Source organism: Bos grunniens, chromosome 12, assembly GCF_055505025.1.
Source record: "Bos grunniens cultivar Pamir isolate PY7600 chromosome 12, Bosgru_T2T1.0, whole genome shotgun sequence".
NCBI lineage: Eukaryota > Metazoa > Chordata > Mammalia > Artiodactyla > Bovidae > Bos > Bos grunniens.
In genome coordinates, this window is record NC_141176.1 from 30,552,540 (window position 1) to 30,568,507 (window position 15,968).

General features: G+C 43.2%; 1 protein-coding gene and 1 long non-coding RNA gene across 3 annotated transcripts in view; both read left to right on the top strand.

Annotated features, from left to right (window-relative positions):
- Positions 1-7,786, top strand: part of LOC147361594 (uncharacterized) — a 117,858-nt gene extending 110,072 nt beyond the window's left edge. For both annotated transcript variants that reach the window (XR_015138126.1, XR_015138127.1), the window contains exons 2-3: positions 5,160-5,217; positions 7,638-7,786. This is a non-coding gene — a long non-coding RNA (uncharacterized LOC147361594). The remainder of the gene's footprint in view (positions 1-5,159; positions 5,218-7,637) is intronic.
- Positions 7,787-8,217: 431 nt separating this feature from the next.
- On the top strand, positions 8,218-14,474 carry HMGB1 (high mobility group box 1). Its single transcript, XM_086329540.1, has 5 exons — positions 8,218-8,358; positions 10,537-10,700; positions 10,930-11,075; positions 11,548-11,722; positions 12,774-14,474. The coding sequence occupies exons 2-5, from the start codon at positions 10,551-10,553 to the stop codon at positions 12,948-12,950; spliced, it is 648 nt and encodes a 215-aa protein (XP_086185666.1). The 5' UTR covers positions 8,218-8,358; positions 10,537-10,550; the 3' UTR covers positions 12,951-14,474.
- Positions 14,475-15,968: the final 1,494 nt, after the last annotated feature.

A 15,968-nucleotide genomic window follows, 5' to 3' on the forward strand; every position in this document is an offset into this window, starting at 1 on the left:
TTGAAAGAATAACATAGCCCAAGGACACAACCGCATCAACCAATTAGAATCAACCCTGCTTGGGATTTGAACCCAGCCAAAACCCTCTGGTACCTGGTTTCAAAACCTAATGAAGCTCAGATTCTTGATGTCTCATCCCAGAAAGAATTCACTGAGAGACAAAGTGAATGTGGTAAGATGTGGATTTGTTCAGATTCGGAAAGAAGCGCACTCCACAGACAGAGTGTGGGCCATCACAGAGGGCAAGTGTGGCCCCAAAATGTGGCCCAGTTAGTTTTGTATAGGTTGGGTAATTTCATATGCTAATGAGTGGGAGGATTATTCCAACCATTTTGGGGAAGGGATGGAGATTTTCAGGATTTGGGCTACCGCCCACTCCTTGTTTTTTTTTTTTTCCACTCCTTGTTTTGACAGTGCCTTGGAACTGTCATGGGCTTCCCTGGTGGCTCAGAGGTTAAAGTGTCTGCCTGCAATGCGGGAGACCTGGGTTCGATTCCTGGGTCAGGAAGATCCCCTGGAGAAGGAAATGGCAACCCACTCCTGAATCCCATGGACGAAGGAGCCTGGTGGGCTACAGTCTACAGGGTCGCAAACAGTCGGACAGGACTGAGCGACTTCACTTTCACTTTCACTTGGAACTGTCAAGGCCCCTCTGGGTGTGTCATTTCACTTGCTGATTGAGGATCAAGGCCTAGTCTTGCCGTCTTGGTCCCATTTGATTCTAATTGGTTTATGTGGTTTGTGTTGTGTCCTTGGGCTATGTTATTCTTTCAAAAGTTGTGTCCTGCCCCTTTCCCTCCTGTTACATAAGATTGTAGCCTAATGATAATCTATCATGAGAATGGCCCACAGTTTACCAAGCCAAGCCACTCATTGAGCACCTAGGTTGTTGACACATTATGGATAATTCTGCAGTTAATATTCAAATGTTTCATGCTTTTTACTTGTTTCTGATTACTTTCTGAGTATTTTTTGGAAGCAAAATCATTGGTCAAATGCCATGAATATTTCTCAGGCAGAGTTCTGTTTCAGAATGTGACTATCAATTTGGTGGTAGTAAGTATGCTAGAATATATTAAATCATGCTATCTCCTTCCTACTTGCTTATTTCTGTTCTTGGAAATCAAAAGGAAGCCTTAGAACAAGGATCAACAGCAACCTTTTGGGGAAAAAAGCACACAGGTTTTCTGTTGTTGATTTTTTTTAACACCTTCATGAATAACAGGTATGGATTGGTGGTCACCTTCTATTTAGCCCCACAAGCCATTTTGGGTGCTATTTTTTTTCCCCAACAAAAAGGCTATCCTGTGGGGAGGTAAGGCTATCTTCTGCTCGAAGAGAGACTCTGCCTGGCCTCTGACAAAGACAGATCCAAGGTGATGAACCCCATATTTATCGGCTCTGCTAGGATTTCTCCCCTAGGCCTTGGGGATGTTCAAGCATCTTCTTTGCTTCTCCCAAAGGCCTGGAATGCCTGCTTTTGTCTTGATCTTCCAGGGAGAGCAAGGCAGTCTTCCTTCTTGTCTCCGATCTTTCTCAGCCCCACAGATTTGGCAGCAGGAAGGAAATGGCAGCCCACTCCAGTATTCTTGCCTGGACCGCAGAGCCTGGTAGGCTACAGTCCATGAGGTCGCAAAGAGTCAGACATGACTGAGCGACTTCACTTTCATTCCTTGGCTGTGCGGGGGTCTCTGGCTGCAGGTACCTGGATGCAGCAGCTGCCCTGCCGTTTCTTCCCTTCAGTCCCATCCCATCAGTAGGCAGCATCCACACTTGCCTCTTAGAGCTGTCGTTACCCCTGATGGAAGACGGGCTTCTTGACTCCCACCTTTATTGCAGTGTTCTGCAAACTGTAGGGCCTATTTGTGGGTTGCAAGTAAATTCAGGATTTTAAGGGAAAAGGAGTCAGACTCCATCACAACGTTAGGTATTGTTTCATGAAACTTTTTTCAAGATTTATATATGCAGAATGTATGGGCCCTATTCAAAAACCTTGAAAGTCAAGGCTGTAAACTCACATCAAATCCCCATGAGGATATGGGGTATATTTAGGTGGGAAAATGTGATTGTCTTTAAAATTTTATTAGCTGGGCTAGTAACTGAAAGGCCATGAGGCTTAGTGGAGAAAACTTCAGCTTTGGAGTCAGAACTGGGTCGATATTGTTACTTTCTCACTAGCTGTGTGACCTTGGACAACTGAAGGGATCTCTCTAAGCCTCCTTAGAATTATTTGTACAATTATTTTCATCCTGTGCGGATGAGATGAAATCATCTCTGTATAGCCCAGCACACAGGAGAGATACAGTATATAAAGCTCAATTTCTAGTCTTTTGTCTGGGCTGTAGGACAGCCTCTGACAAACAGCCAGCCAGACTCTGTTTCTCATCAGGAGTACCTGCTGCTTGTGACAGCGCCAAACATGGTTCTGCTCCTCACCTGAGGGACCTCTGGCTCAGTTTCCCACTCTGTGTTCTGTGTGATGACAGTGTTTCTCAGAAGAACCTCTGAGCAAAGAACACTACAGAATCACAGGTTGTAGTCCTGAAATCCTAAGGACCCAGCTCAGGACTTTCCAACCCAGGTGTCCGAGGGGCCAGCCAGGTGAGAAGGCAGGTCAGGTGCTTTGGAACCGTGGGGCTGCGGCAGACGACAGAACACCCACCTCCTTCAGGGGGGTCGACCACAGGATCGTCACCTGCCTACATGTGGAGCCAAGCTGATCAGATCTCAGATTGTTCAAAATCTGGATTTTCTTTTAATATGAAAAAAAAATCCACCTTTTAAAAAACACTGTGCTGACCAAATGGAGCATCTGCATGTCATAGAAGCCAGAGAGGCCTGCCAGTTTGCACAGTCTGACCCGATGCTTCGTGGCTCAGCCGACAGTACAGTCATCTTAGGAGCTCAAGGAAAACCTCCCAAGGTACCCCAGAACAATGCTCTTTTAACATTATTTTGTAGCAAAAATACATTTTAAGCGCAGAATATATAATTCCACTAATAGAAGAAATTTCCACTGAATGAAGAGGAAGAGCAGGAAAGTACTGGACAGGATTGACAAATGGGTAGTGATCCGTCGTCTCTGTGTTTGTTTCATAAAACATTAATTCTGTTTTTAAAAAACCGCTTTATCGAGACAGAATTCACATACATACAATTTGATGACTTTTGGTATCATCAGAGTCGCACAACCATTATTATAATAAACATTTTCATCTTCTCAAAAGAAAACCTATTAGCCATCACCCCCCTTCCCCACAGGCTCCCACACCTGGTTACCCCTAATCTACTTCCTGTCTTTATAAATTTCCTATTCTAGACATTTTATATAAATGGAATTGTACAATAGGTGGGGTTTTATGTATGTGGTTTCTTTCACTTAGCATAATGCTTTCCAGGTTCATCCATGTGGTGATGTTTGTCAGTATTCTATCAATGAATAATATTCAATCATAAAGATATACTACGTTTTATTTATCCTCTCATCAGTTGATGAAACTTTGGACTGTTTTTTGATTATTACAAATAATGCTGCCATGAACAATCGTGCAGGTTTTTGTGTGAACGTTTTTGTTTCTCTTGGGTACATACCTAGGAGTGGAATTGCTGGGTCACACGGTAACTCTAGGTATATTATTGGGAGGAACTGTCAGACTGTTTTGCAAACCAGCTGCACTGTTTTACATTCCCACCAGCAGTATATGATGGTGCCAATTTCTCCACATTTTCACTCACACTTGCCATGTCTGTCTTTCTTATTGTAAGCCATCCCACCTAGCAGGTGTGCTAAGACATTTGTTCTCAAGGTTTACGGCACTTCTAATAGGGCAGCTGAATTTGGCATGTTGACATGGTTCTTGAGATCAAAACCTAAAGGAGTGATCTTTTCTGAATTTAGATCACCATTTTATAAAAACTTACTAATGAGTTTCCCCTCTTCATATATACCATTCTTTGGCTAACCAGAAAAGAGGCACCTTATCTTTAAAAAGGTGTAATTTTTCTTCCTTATTCACCAGTGAAATATTCCAATTCTAGAGATATTGTTGGTATAAATTTGTGTCCAGGACTTCCCTGTCAGTCCAGTGGTTAGGACTCCATTCCTTTCACTGCCGAGGGCCTGGGTTCAATCCTGGTTGGGGAACTAGGATCCTGCAAGCTGCCCAGCATGCCCCTCTAACACACAAAAATTTGCTTATATACCGTTTTGTTTTGTTGGTGGTGGTTTTTTTTTTTTTTTTTTTTTTTGCGTAGCCACCTATCTGCCCACAGCTGAAACCACTAATTTCCCCACCTGCAAGCCACATTGGGACAGAAGACTCGGGCCTAGGCAGAAGTACTAAGCAGCCAAAGTTTCCCTTCTATGCTCGCCGACAGATACAATAACACCGCTCCTCTGCCTTCCTTGGGTCTTTCTTTTGGCCCATCTGTTTAATCCTGTAACATCCTCACAAGTGAGATAAGGCATCACAGCCCCTAAGCAAGAGTTGGGGAAACAAGCACACACCTTAATGGCTACCAGAGGCCACACGTGGTGGGACTCAGTGTCCTAGTTCACAACCTGCACTGTTTTCTCTTCCTGAATTCCTCCCCTGTATTGTCAGCATCCAGGAAAAAAAGGTTTTAAGTGTACAGGATCCTTAGTCTGGTTGACCTCCTCAGACATTTTGGTTTACTGTTTCTCCTCCTTTTCAGAAACTGGCCCTTTTTGAGAAGGACAGACAACAAGAGAATTCATATAGCTTGACTTTACGATTCATTGTATGAGGAGGAATCAATATCCTGCAGCCAAACATCCAGAGCCCCCGTCTGCTTTTTGTGTTGTTGTTTTTTTTTTTTTTTTTTTACATTAGAGTTAAGTTTCAAATGCCCATTGGAAGCAACCTTTGGGCAGACATTCTTGCAGTTTACTGTGATAAATTCTTATTTGGCTTGCCATAGTTCATTGTATCCAACTAGGAATAACCTTGGCCTAGTTGGGAGCTGGTAAATAGTACAAATATATGTGTCTGTCTATATTTGCAATTCCCTCCAGCCCCCAACTCCATCTTCCTCTTTTTAAGTTACAAGAACGAGGTGCCATTGACACCTATCCTCAATATTAGTATCCTAACATGTGCTTATTACTGATTATTCTATTTTCCTGCCTTCTGATTTAGAAATACCCCAATGTTTCTCTCCAAAGATGGAAGAGGAAGATTAAAACAATAATTTGCAGTAAGTACTCTTTCAGCTATTAATTCATTTCTTCAGTAGACGTTATTCAGTGCCTGCTATGTGTCAGGCACCCTGCTAGGTGCTTGGGATGCAAAAATAAAATTCCTGCCTATAAGGGGTGCTGTGCAGTGGGACAAACAGACACATAACTGGATAATTACAATTGTGAGCATAGTAGTTAATGTACAGAATATTATGGGATCCCAGAAGAGAGGCACTTCACCTATCTTAGAGGCTGGCTCCAGGAAGGGCATAAATTACATTAATGAAGATATGAAATTCAGTTGCCTAAATTGGGCATGGAAAGTGATCAAGCTTTTTAAATTAGGTAACTCTGTAAGTTAGGATAAAACCCTCAATAACCCTAAAGTAAAATATATGCCAGTTTGTAACTGATGATTCACATTGAAGGAGAGGGTCTAATATCATAAATAAGTGAACATTAAAGTTGCAGGGCTAGAGCTGGAAGTTGTAGGGTTTACTTGAAAGTTTTTCTCATGTTCCTCCCTTTGTATCACAGAAAGCAAATATGAGAAATGTGCCTGTAAGTGGAGGTCTTAATATCCTTCCTTGTGTCATGGCCCCTGATATACTTGGGAGTAAATGAAGCAACCATCACTAGACTGAATGAGGAATAGTACTGTTTGAGGATAGAATTTTTTTTAAAAAAAGCTTAATTTGCAACCACTGCCTTCATATAAAAATAAAATATGAAGAAAAGCTCAAGGCTAATTGCACTTGAGTTTTTCTAAGTCATGAGTTTAAAGAGGTCAGCATAATCTTAAATCTTTGAAAAATAAGTTTAATCTTTACAACCACTTAGTGATAACTTCCATTTCATAGCTGAAAGATACGAAGCACAAAGAAGTTTAAAAAAAAAAAAACTTGTCTGAGATTGTAGAGCTAGTAAGTAGCAGAGCAAGGATCTGAACCCAGGTCTATTGATATTTAAATCCAGTGCCTGTTACTTACCATAGCATCCTGCTGAAATAGAAACCTGTGTTGGGCCCATTGTTCTCTTGTTCTGTGACCATAAACTGACCCTGGAAGGAGTAAGCTATTAGAAATAACTGGTAAAAGTATCTAAAAAAGTGGTTGATCCAGAGCAAACCCAACAATGCTCCTGGAAAATACTGATAGTACAATCTTCAAGTAATAGTCAAATTTTGATATCATGGATGCCCTAAAGTGTAATCATTCTCATGAATATTTTGTAATATAGTCATTGAGAAGATAAAACAGAATTAAAATAACCTAGATTTAAATAAAGCATAAAATTAGATTAATGGAGGGAAGTAAAGAGCATATATGTATGAAAACAGTATAAAAGTTAACTTTAGATGTTTGCTTTTTTAAACACCAATAACTTTAAGCACATTATACTAGTTTATATATTTTTAATATTATTTCTTTTCATGTTCATATAGCATGCATTGTCCACTCACCAAGACTATAAACCCTGATAGCAATTATGTATTTTTTTTTTAAAAAGGAGTAAGCATTAAAATCATAGTCAGGAGAGGTTATCTCTCTGTCTGTTCTCATGTAGCTTAATAAATTTGAGAAAGCATATTATGTTATGGATGTTTACATGGGATATATGAAAAAAACTAACAAAATTATTTAACTTTGGTCTGTTAAATTTGGAGGAATTGGCTGGTGGGTTTAGAAGTGTATAAACATACCACTAGAGAGTGAAAAAAAGGGAAGTCTGTTGTAACTGAATAGGGGTGTGGTCTGCTCAGGCTACAGAGCAATAGATAATAGTTTCATAAAGGGGCGATATAAGCGTATGGTCTCCAGAACTGGCTATTAGAGCCCGCACATTTTCCTCACAGACATAATGTAAGTTTGTCTGTTAAAACCAGCCACCTTGGTGGGTTAGGGAAGCCACAGCCTATGGATTTGGGCATGGGCACTCTCTGCCTCCATCTAATCCTCCGGGTAACAATATACCTACAACTCCTGTAACCCTAGAGCAGTTACATGGATGCACTAAGTGGTGCGATGGGAAAGAAAGATAGCATCACAAGGATTCGTTTGATTATCACAGTAATCCACACCAAGTCAAATAAAACAGCCCAACAGTTAAAAATGTGGCCTCTAATGAATTTGCTAATTCTAGCAGGCCCTCCCAAACATTTCCTGCTGGAGTACCCCGCATCGAAATGAAGTGGCTGTACTTTAATTTCATGGAAGAATCGTTTGATTTCCAGGAAGTTAAGACAGGGCTTTGTATTTAAATAAAAAGTTCCAGACAAGCTGTGAAACTCGAGCAAACCAAGAAAAAGGATGAAACTAAATGCCTGTTGGGTGACTCAAGGTTTCAGCTGCTCTGCAAACCTGACGGTGCGGGCTTAAGAGCCCAGAAAAGGGATGTTTTAAAAGCGGCTGACTGGATCGTTGTCACTTTCTTATAGGAAAAGCCCTGCCTTTCCAGAGATCTAAAGTGTAATGCAACCGTATGTGGTTGAGAAGTTCGAATCTTGGCTGCTTTCGCCCCTCTGCACAAGCAGAAACCCCGGTTTTCGGGGACCGTGATCTCATCGTGTCGCTCTCACTTTTGAAGGTCTGTTAAAAGTCTGGGGCCTCTTATCTCAACGGCTGTGGAAGTGAGTTTGGGGTGAGAAAGGGGGGGGGAGGTCTGTGGGTGTCTCTTTTGCCTGAGGAGTTGGAGACACTTGTGGAAAAGTCAGGCCCTTTTCGCTCCGGCGGCCGCTCGGGTGTGGGGCTGGCTTGGGTTAGACACATGCACACATACACCATAGAGCTCTGCTTTCCCGTAGCAGCTGCTGCCTCTGCCTCTGCCTCTCCCGCCTCAGCCTCTCTGCCCGGCACACACACACATTCAGATTTGCGCGCTGTTTCAATCCTTGATGACGTGTCCCCGGAGACAGCCAATAGCAGGCGGGCTCTGGTCAGGACAATGGGAGGTATCGGGCCAATGAGCGAGCCCCGTGAGTTGGCGGTAGCCAATAGGCGCGGCGCTGGCTGGAGAGTAATGTTACAGAGCGGAGAGAGTGAGGAGGCTGCGTCTGGCTCCCGCTCTCACAGCCATTGCAGTACATTGAGCTCCATAGAGACAGCGCCGGGGCAAGTGAGAGCCGGACGGGCACTGGGCGACTCTGTGCCTCGCGGAGGGTGAGTCCGGGGCAGCGCCGCGGCGGGGAGAGCGCCTCCGGCAGCTCCTCAGCCCGCGCGGCGGCCGGATCCCCGCGGCCGGGAGCCGGCGGGTCAGGATCCACACAAAGGCAAATGAGGGGGGACCGTGGGGGGAAACTGCGCACGGAGCGAGCCTCCCCTCGGGCGCCGGGAGCCCTGCCCCGCGCCGGAGCCCCGGCCCCCGGGGCCGCCTGAGGCGCCGCGAGCCCCGAGCCCCGCGAGTTTCCACCCCCGGCGGCGTCCGCGCTGACTGGCGCAAAAAAAAAAAAAAAATTTTTTTTTCCATTAAAAAAAATTTTTTTTAACGTGTTTTTGAACCCCCGGGGCCGAGCGTTCGGGCGGCCGGCGTGCGCGGGGGGCGGCGGGCCGCCGGGCGGGCGGGCGGCGCTTCACGGCTGCATTGGCCGCCGCAGAGCCGGGCGCCGGCGGCGAGCGGGCTAGCGAGCGCGGGCGGGCGGGCGCTGCGGGCGGGCGGCGGCGCGGGGCCGGGGCCGGGGGCGGCGGCGCGGGGCCGGGCCCGCCGGCCTGAGCCCGAGCCCGGGGCCGGGCGCGGCGGCCGGGCGGCGGGGGGGAGCGGCGCCGCGGCGCTCGCTGGATAACATGGCTGACTCGGCCCGGCGCTGCTGGCTGGAGAGAAAACAAGGCGGGCGCGGGCGGGGGGGAAGCTGGGCGCAGCAGTTCCGAGGCAACTTTTTTTTTTCCTCTTCTGCCAGCCCCGCGTCCCCCCGAGTGCGGGGGCGGCGGGCCGCGCGGAGGGAGACGGGGAGCGGCGGGCCGGGGGCGCCTCCCGAGGCGGGGGCCCCCACCTCACACACACACACCGCGGACGGGGGAGGGGGAGGGTCCGGCCGCGCGCCCCCCGCCCCTCCCCCCGGCCGTCATGGCCGAGTGTGTGCGCCAGAGCGCGCCGCGCACCCCGCCCGCCGGCGCTCGCACTCACTCTCGCACACTCACTCTCGCGCACACACTCACACACATACACACACAAAGGGAAGGAGCCATATTCTCTCGCTCGCCCTCGCGGCGGCGGCGGCGCAGGCGGGGAAGACGCGCAGCGGCCATTCCGTGCGCGCCGGCCCCGGCGGCCGCGGGCGGAGCCAGCCCCCATTTCGAGCGGGGCTGCTCCCTCCGCCGAGCCGACAAAATGGGGGAGGCCGACGGGCCTGCGCGGGGCGGCGGGCGCACGTGGCGGGCCCCGCGCGCGGGGATCCGGGCCTGAAGGCCCGGTCGCCGCTCCCCCCCCCGCCCCGGGGGGGTGGCGGCCTCCCAGCGCGCGGCCCCGAAGTTGGCGGGCGGGCGGGAGTAAGGGGGCCCGGGTGGCGGGAAGGTGTGCGAAGCCCGCCCCGCGCGGCGCCCCAACTTTTCAGGGCTTAAAAATATATGTGTATATATATATATTCCCCGGGTGGGGGCGGGGGGCAGCCCGAGCCACGAGCAGGAGTGGCTTTTGTCCCTCATCGTTGTTTACTCGAAGAAACTTCAGACCGGACGTGTTTAGTCAGAACCGAAATACATCTCGGGGCCAAACCGATAGGAAGCGAGGCTGCCTGGCGGTGGCAGCCGCGCAAATAGCACCGCCACCCCCCCCACACCACCCCACCCCCAGCCTGGGTCCGAGCTGCCGCTTCCACGGTCCCTCCTCCCGGCAAAGTTTTGTGCCGAGAAGAGAATATTTTAAAGCAATCATGGGGAAAACTTTAGACGAGCGGGGAATCTGGCCCGTAATCCGGAAAGGTCTACTCAACTTTGGCTCTTACCTACTCCTTACGTAGCTGCATGAATCTGCAGCATTCCTTTTCTGACCTTTGGGTTTGTTGATTAATAATGATTTCTTACATGAAAAAAAAAATTTTAATGACCACTTAGGTATTACATTCAAAACAGATGCAGGGAGATAATTCACAAATACGGTATGAGTGTACCATTGTGTCTACACTTTCTTTGAGATCCCACTGAAGGACCATTTATTGGGTTGGTGCAGACTCTTCTAGAAATTGTCTATCCCTGACATTTTCTTTGATATTGTGAGGGGTTGTTGCCAAGGCCGTGTTTAATAACCAGTGCCATGCTGTTCATTGACTCCCCAAGAAGTTAGAGTGCTCTTCGGTGCCATAAATTTCATTGTTAACATTAAACTTGTGTTTTTTTATTTTTTAGAAAAATAATTAAACATGGGCAAAGGAGATCCTAAGAAGCCGAGAGGCAAAATGTCATCATATGCATTCTTTGTGCAAACTTGCCGGGAGGAGCACAAGAAGAAGCACCCGGATGCTTCTGTCAACTTCTCAGAGTTTTCTAAGAAGTGCTCAGAGAGGTGGAAGGTAAGAGGGCTGAAAACCTACTGAGTAGGCAATAAAGGCTGAATTCCAAATTGCGATTTTTTTTTTTTTTTTTTAAAGCTTCGGTACAATTTGCAAATGTGGGTGTTGATGTCGGAACAGGTTACTAAATATTTAGCAAAGGATACTGCATTTTATTCATTTCCATACTTCACAATTGGTTAAAATTTTGTTAACTCATGTAAGTTTACAATTTTTTTTTTTTTTACAGACCATGTCTGCTAAAGAGAAAGGAAAATTTGAAGACATGGCAAAGGCGGACAAGGCCCGTTATGAAAGAGAAATGAAAACTTATATTCCTCCTAAAGGGGAAACAAAAAAGAAGTTCAAGGATCCCAATGCACCTAAGAGGCCTCCGTAAGTATCTTGCCTGTTTTGATTTTTCAGGAAGTATTTTATTGTAGACAAATTTAGCAGGCCACCCTGTGGATCTCCAGTCTGTAATCAAAGTTTCTTAGCTAACTGGTATTGGTATATTTAAATTTTGTAAAATTTCTCTTGGGTGGCAGTTTTAGTTAGAGCGGTGAAATTAGATACTGACCTCACCCAATATGTCTCCTAAATGTAGTTTTGATTCTTTTTTATTTCTTGAGAAATCATAAGAGTAATTGCAGAATGTTCATTTGGAATACTAATAAATAATATATGTTCAACTAGTAATGTTGTAAGTTAAAATAACTGTGTAAATTAAGTCTAGTGAGGGATATTTAGCATTTTATAACATGATACCCTGTCAGATATGTGGTAGAAATTAGAAGTGGCTTTTATATAGCAGTACAACACAGTTGTTGGTAAACCTGCAATTCTAAACTTAAATCTCTCCTTTTAGTTCGGCCTTTTTCTTGTTTTGTTCTGAGTATCGTCCAAAAATCAAAGGCGAACATCCTGGCCTGTCTATTGGTGATGTTGCAAAGAAACTGGGAGAGATGTGGAATAACACTGCTGCGGATGATAAGCAGCCTTATGAGAAGAAGGCTGCTAAGCTGAAGGAAAAGTATGAAAAGGTAAGCAGTGCGGGTTTGGTGTAGCGGTGAAGGAGTATGCCAGATGTTAGATGAACAGCTGTACTTGGTACTGCAGCTTAATTTCCTATTTTATGATTTCTAATAGGTGTGGTGCAGTGTTGAGTATAACAACTATTCAGTGCACCATTAGCTGTAGTCTGCAAGTCCCTTTCCATCTTTCAAAGAATGTAGATCAAATAAATTGTTAAAGTTGTTTGACTTAACATAATTTGCCTTGGGCAAGGGCCATATACACTTAAGCTGGTTTTGTTATTCTCCACCATGTGAATTTATGAAAATTCTGGTAGTCACTTTGAATTAGATAATGTCATTATTTTAACTGTTCAGGCACACAACATAAAAATAGGCTGGACCAAGTAATACAGATCTGTATTGTTCATAAATACCCTGAAACACTTATGTTCTTTCCCTTATATTAAAAACTTGACTTAAGTTAGAAAGTTTAAAATATTTTGATCTGTACAGTAAATTGATACCAGAAAAAGCTATAACCTCCCCTTATACTTTTAATTGAAATATTAAGTAAAGTTAGATTTTAGGTTATTTAGTCATTCTGGAGAAATATATCCATTTCTAGATGTTTCTGAACCTAGTTGCATGCTTGGTGGCAGATAACTTTTTTTTTTTTTTTATGGAGAGATTTCCTGCTATGGATTAGGGTCTGTCAGTATAAACCTGTAGAATGCTTTTTTGCATTCAGAAGGTGGCAGTGTCTACCCTTTAATCAGTCTCTACATTCTAGTTTTAATAAACTAAAGTTTGGATGTGGTATATAGTTGTACTTCAGTGAGGCATAGCAATGCAAATATTAGACAATGTCATACCATGAGCTCTGGCTTATTTAGTTATCTCATAATATTTTTATGAGTGTTTGTGAAAGTCCAAGTTGGTGTGAATCTTCAGATAAATGGTATTTTAGTGTATCTGAGTCCTTGTTTTTTCCATAAAGTTTTGCCTGTTACTTTTATTTCTCCCATTACTTAACTGTTTGGTCTTTCGTCCCACTTTCTTCCTGCCTTTATTTTGGAAGGATATTGCCGCATACCGAGCTAAAGGGAAGCCTGATGCAGCAAAAAAGGGAGTTGTCAAGGCTGAAAAGAGCAAGAAAAAGAAGGAAGAGGAGGAAGATGAGGAAGATGAAGAGGATGAGGAGGAGGAAGAAGATGAAGAGGATGAGGAGGAGGAAGAAGATGATGATGATGAATAAGTTGGTTCTAGCGCAGTTTTTTTTTTTTTTTTCTTGTCTATAAAGCATTTAACCCCCCTGTACACAACTCACTCCTTTTAAAGAAAAAAAAATTGAAATGTAAGGCTGTGTAAGATTTGTTTTTAAACTGTACAGTGTCTTTTTTTGTATAGTTAACACACTACCGAATGTGTCTTTAGATAGCCCTGTCCTGGTGGTATTTTCAATAGCCACTAACCTTGCCTGGTACAGTATGGGGGTTGTAAATTGGCATGGAAATTTAAAGCAGGTTCTTGTTGGTGCACAGCACAAATTAGTTATATATGGGGATGGTAGTTTTTTCATCTTCAGTTGTCTCTGATGCAGCTTATACGAATAATTGTTGTTCTGTTAACTGAATACCACTCTGTAATTGCAAAAGAAAAAGAAAAAAAGTTGCAGCTGTTTTGTTGACATTCTGAATGCTTCTAAGTAAATACAATTTTTTTTATTAGTATTGTTGTCCTTTTCATAGGTCTGGAAATTTTTCTTAAGGGGAAGCTAGTCTTTTGCTTTTGCCCATTTTGGATCACACGGAATTATCACACTGTTTCTTTCATATAGTTAGCTGATAAAAAGCTTTTGTCTGCACACCCTGCATACCCATGATGAGGGTAATAAAAGTTGAATTGAGACACCTTTCATCCATAACTGAAACTTCAGTCTTGACCAGTTGATAGTGGATTTCACATAGCCCAGTTACATTTACCAAGTGAAGAGTAACCAATCTATTCACAGCACGGGATTACTAGAATCAAACATTTTGAAAGTCTGTCCTTGAAGGACTAATAGAAAAGTATGTTCTAATCTTTACATGAGGACTCTACACTCTTTAACTCCCATTACCATGTAATGGCAGTTATATTTGCAGTTCCCACGTTAAAGACCCGAGAATGTATCCCCAAAAGCGTGAGCTTAAAATACAAGACTGCCATATTGTTTTTTTGTCGATGATCGTCCCAGCAAAGGCTCTGGGAAAAAGTGCTGGCTGTAAATGTCTTCTCCTGCTTATCCAAGTAGAGATTGTTTAGGAAACTTGAGACCCTTGGTTAAAGGTATTTTTAATTAATTGGGCTGACTTTAAAAGTTATATACCACATTTTAAATCAGGTATATCTTCCTGTATTATGGTTTGCCCCTTTATAAATCGAATAGACAAGGGAGGAAGACACTTTGTATTTCAGTATGAATTAACTGATTTATTTGAATTTGACTTTTCTTTACAAAACTCCAGCTCATTCATTAGGGTCATATGTTTATCTGCTTAGCAGTTTAGGGAACAATTTGGCAATTTTGTGGTTTTTGAGATTATTGTTCTCTTAAAGTGCCAGTGTTTTAAAATAGCGTTCTTGTAATTTTACACGCTTTTGTGATGGAGTGCTGTTTTGTTATATAATTTTGACTTGGATTCTTTCCATTTGCATTTGTTTATGTAATTTCAGGAGGAATACTGAACATCTGAGTCCTGGATGATACTAATAAACTAATAATTGCAGAGGTTTTAAATATTAGTTAAATGGCTTTCACTTAAGATTTTTGTTATATACATATTTTATCTTAATATCTCTTAGCAACATCCTTTAAGTGTAAGGGCTGCCAAAGTTTATCCTTTTAAAAATACTCACTTCACCCTTATAAATAGGTTAATGGGCTGATAAAAAAAGATTTCCATGAGACATTCCATGTGTTCTCAGGCTGCTATCTATAAATTAGGAAAAAACTAATTTTGCTTCCAGACTACTGAGTAAGATAGTTTTCCAAAGCAAGGTACATGTAAGTAAAAAGCAGAATAGTGATTATAAATCTAAACTTCCCTTTTCTAAGCTAAAGGAGAGGACATCAAAGGAAGGCTGAAATTGTCAAAATTTATCAAATTTTTGGTCAAGAGGAACAAGGCGTTATCTCTGATTTACATGCAAGTTTCCTATAGCTATAGAAATTGTTGCTAGTAGGCAATCCTAAATGGATAAATTCTGCCCTGAGGAACTTGAGTGGGTATTATGTGGCAGGAGATGTTGAGAATGGGAACAAGGATTTTTTCAGGTTAACTAACTGGATTCAGGTCTTGACAGGAAGACATGGACAAAAACCCTCTTAAATCTTCAGACATACTAGCTCTTCAGTATTCAAAAGTACACCCTGAAACTTTGGTATCCAAAATGCAAATAAAGGGAGGTAGGAGGCAATTTAAATAATTTAGTGGAAAACCCTTGTTTAACTGGAGATGGTTTTTTAAAAGTTAACACAGGAACTATTTCAATGTTTAGAAACAGTTACAGCACTATGGGTTATAAAGATTTTCTTCACATCAGATTAAACTATAGTATTTTCTGCATTTTAAAAATTGATAAAATTGGCATACTGATTTAAAAACTAATTGTTTTCCTAAAGGTTGGGAGGTATTGGCTGGTTAGTTACTATGATTGTCCTTTTGGCCTTGCTATCAGTTACTGATATTTGCTGTATTAATTTTCTTAATCTGGAAATTGTGTCCTGTGCACCACAGGGGTAAGACTCAAAAATGATAAAAGGTGAAAAGTGCCCGAGTGACAAGATGTTCAGCAAATACTTCCTTCACAGCCTGGGGGATTTTTTCAGTATTGTTAGACATTAGGGTAGTATCCAGCTGTATTGAAGATGCACTGGAAATATAAGACAGAAATTTCTGAATGGAAAGTGTGGGCAACTCCCTTGCTTGGCATCATATAAACCATGACAGAAGTTCAAATTTAGGTCTGTTCAGTGTAACAGGCCTCAAAGTGCCTGAAATACCTCTTTCAATACCAGCCAGGTACTTTCTGCATAGGATGGTATAACTATAAATTAGCACAAACCCATTACAGTTTACATCTTGGGATTAACTGCTGCTCAAGTGTGAACCATTGGCTAGTAAGTAGTCTGTTAAGTGGTAACTTATTTAAAAATTTTTTTTCACATTGATGCATTGTCATTTTCTGTAAATTGACTCTTGAAATGCTTTTAAAACAACATAAAAGCTAG

Excerpts from the sequence above, each read along its gene's own strand:
- HMGB1 (XM_086329540.1), top strand. The coding sequence starts at position 10,551 with ATGGGCAAAGGAGATCCTAAGAAGCCGAGAGGCAAAATGTCATCATAT. Across the intron at positions 10,701-10,929 it reads AGTGCTCAGAGAGGTGGAAG|ACCATGTCTGCTAAAGAGAA; the intron begins GTAAGAGGGCTG and ends TTTTTTTTACAG. Across the intron at positions 11,076-11,547 it reads AATGCACCTAAGAGGCCTCC|TTCGGCCTTTTTCTTGTTTT; the intron begins GTAAGTATCTTG and ends CTCTCCTTTTAG.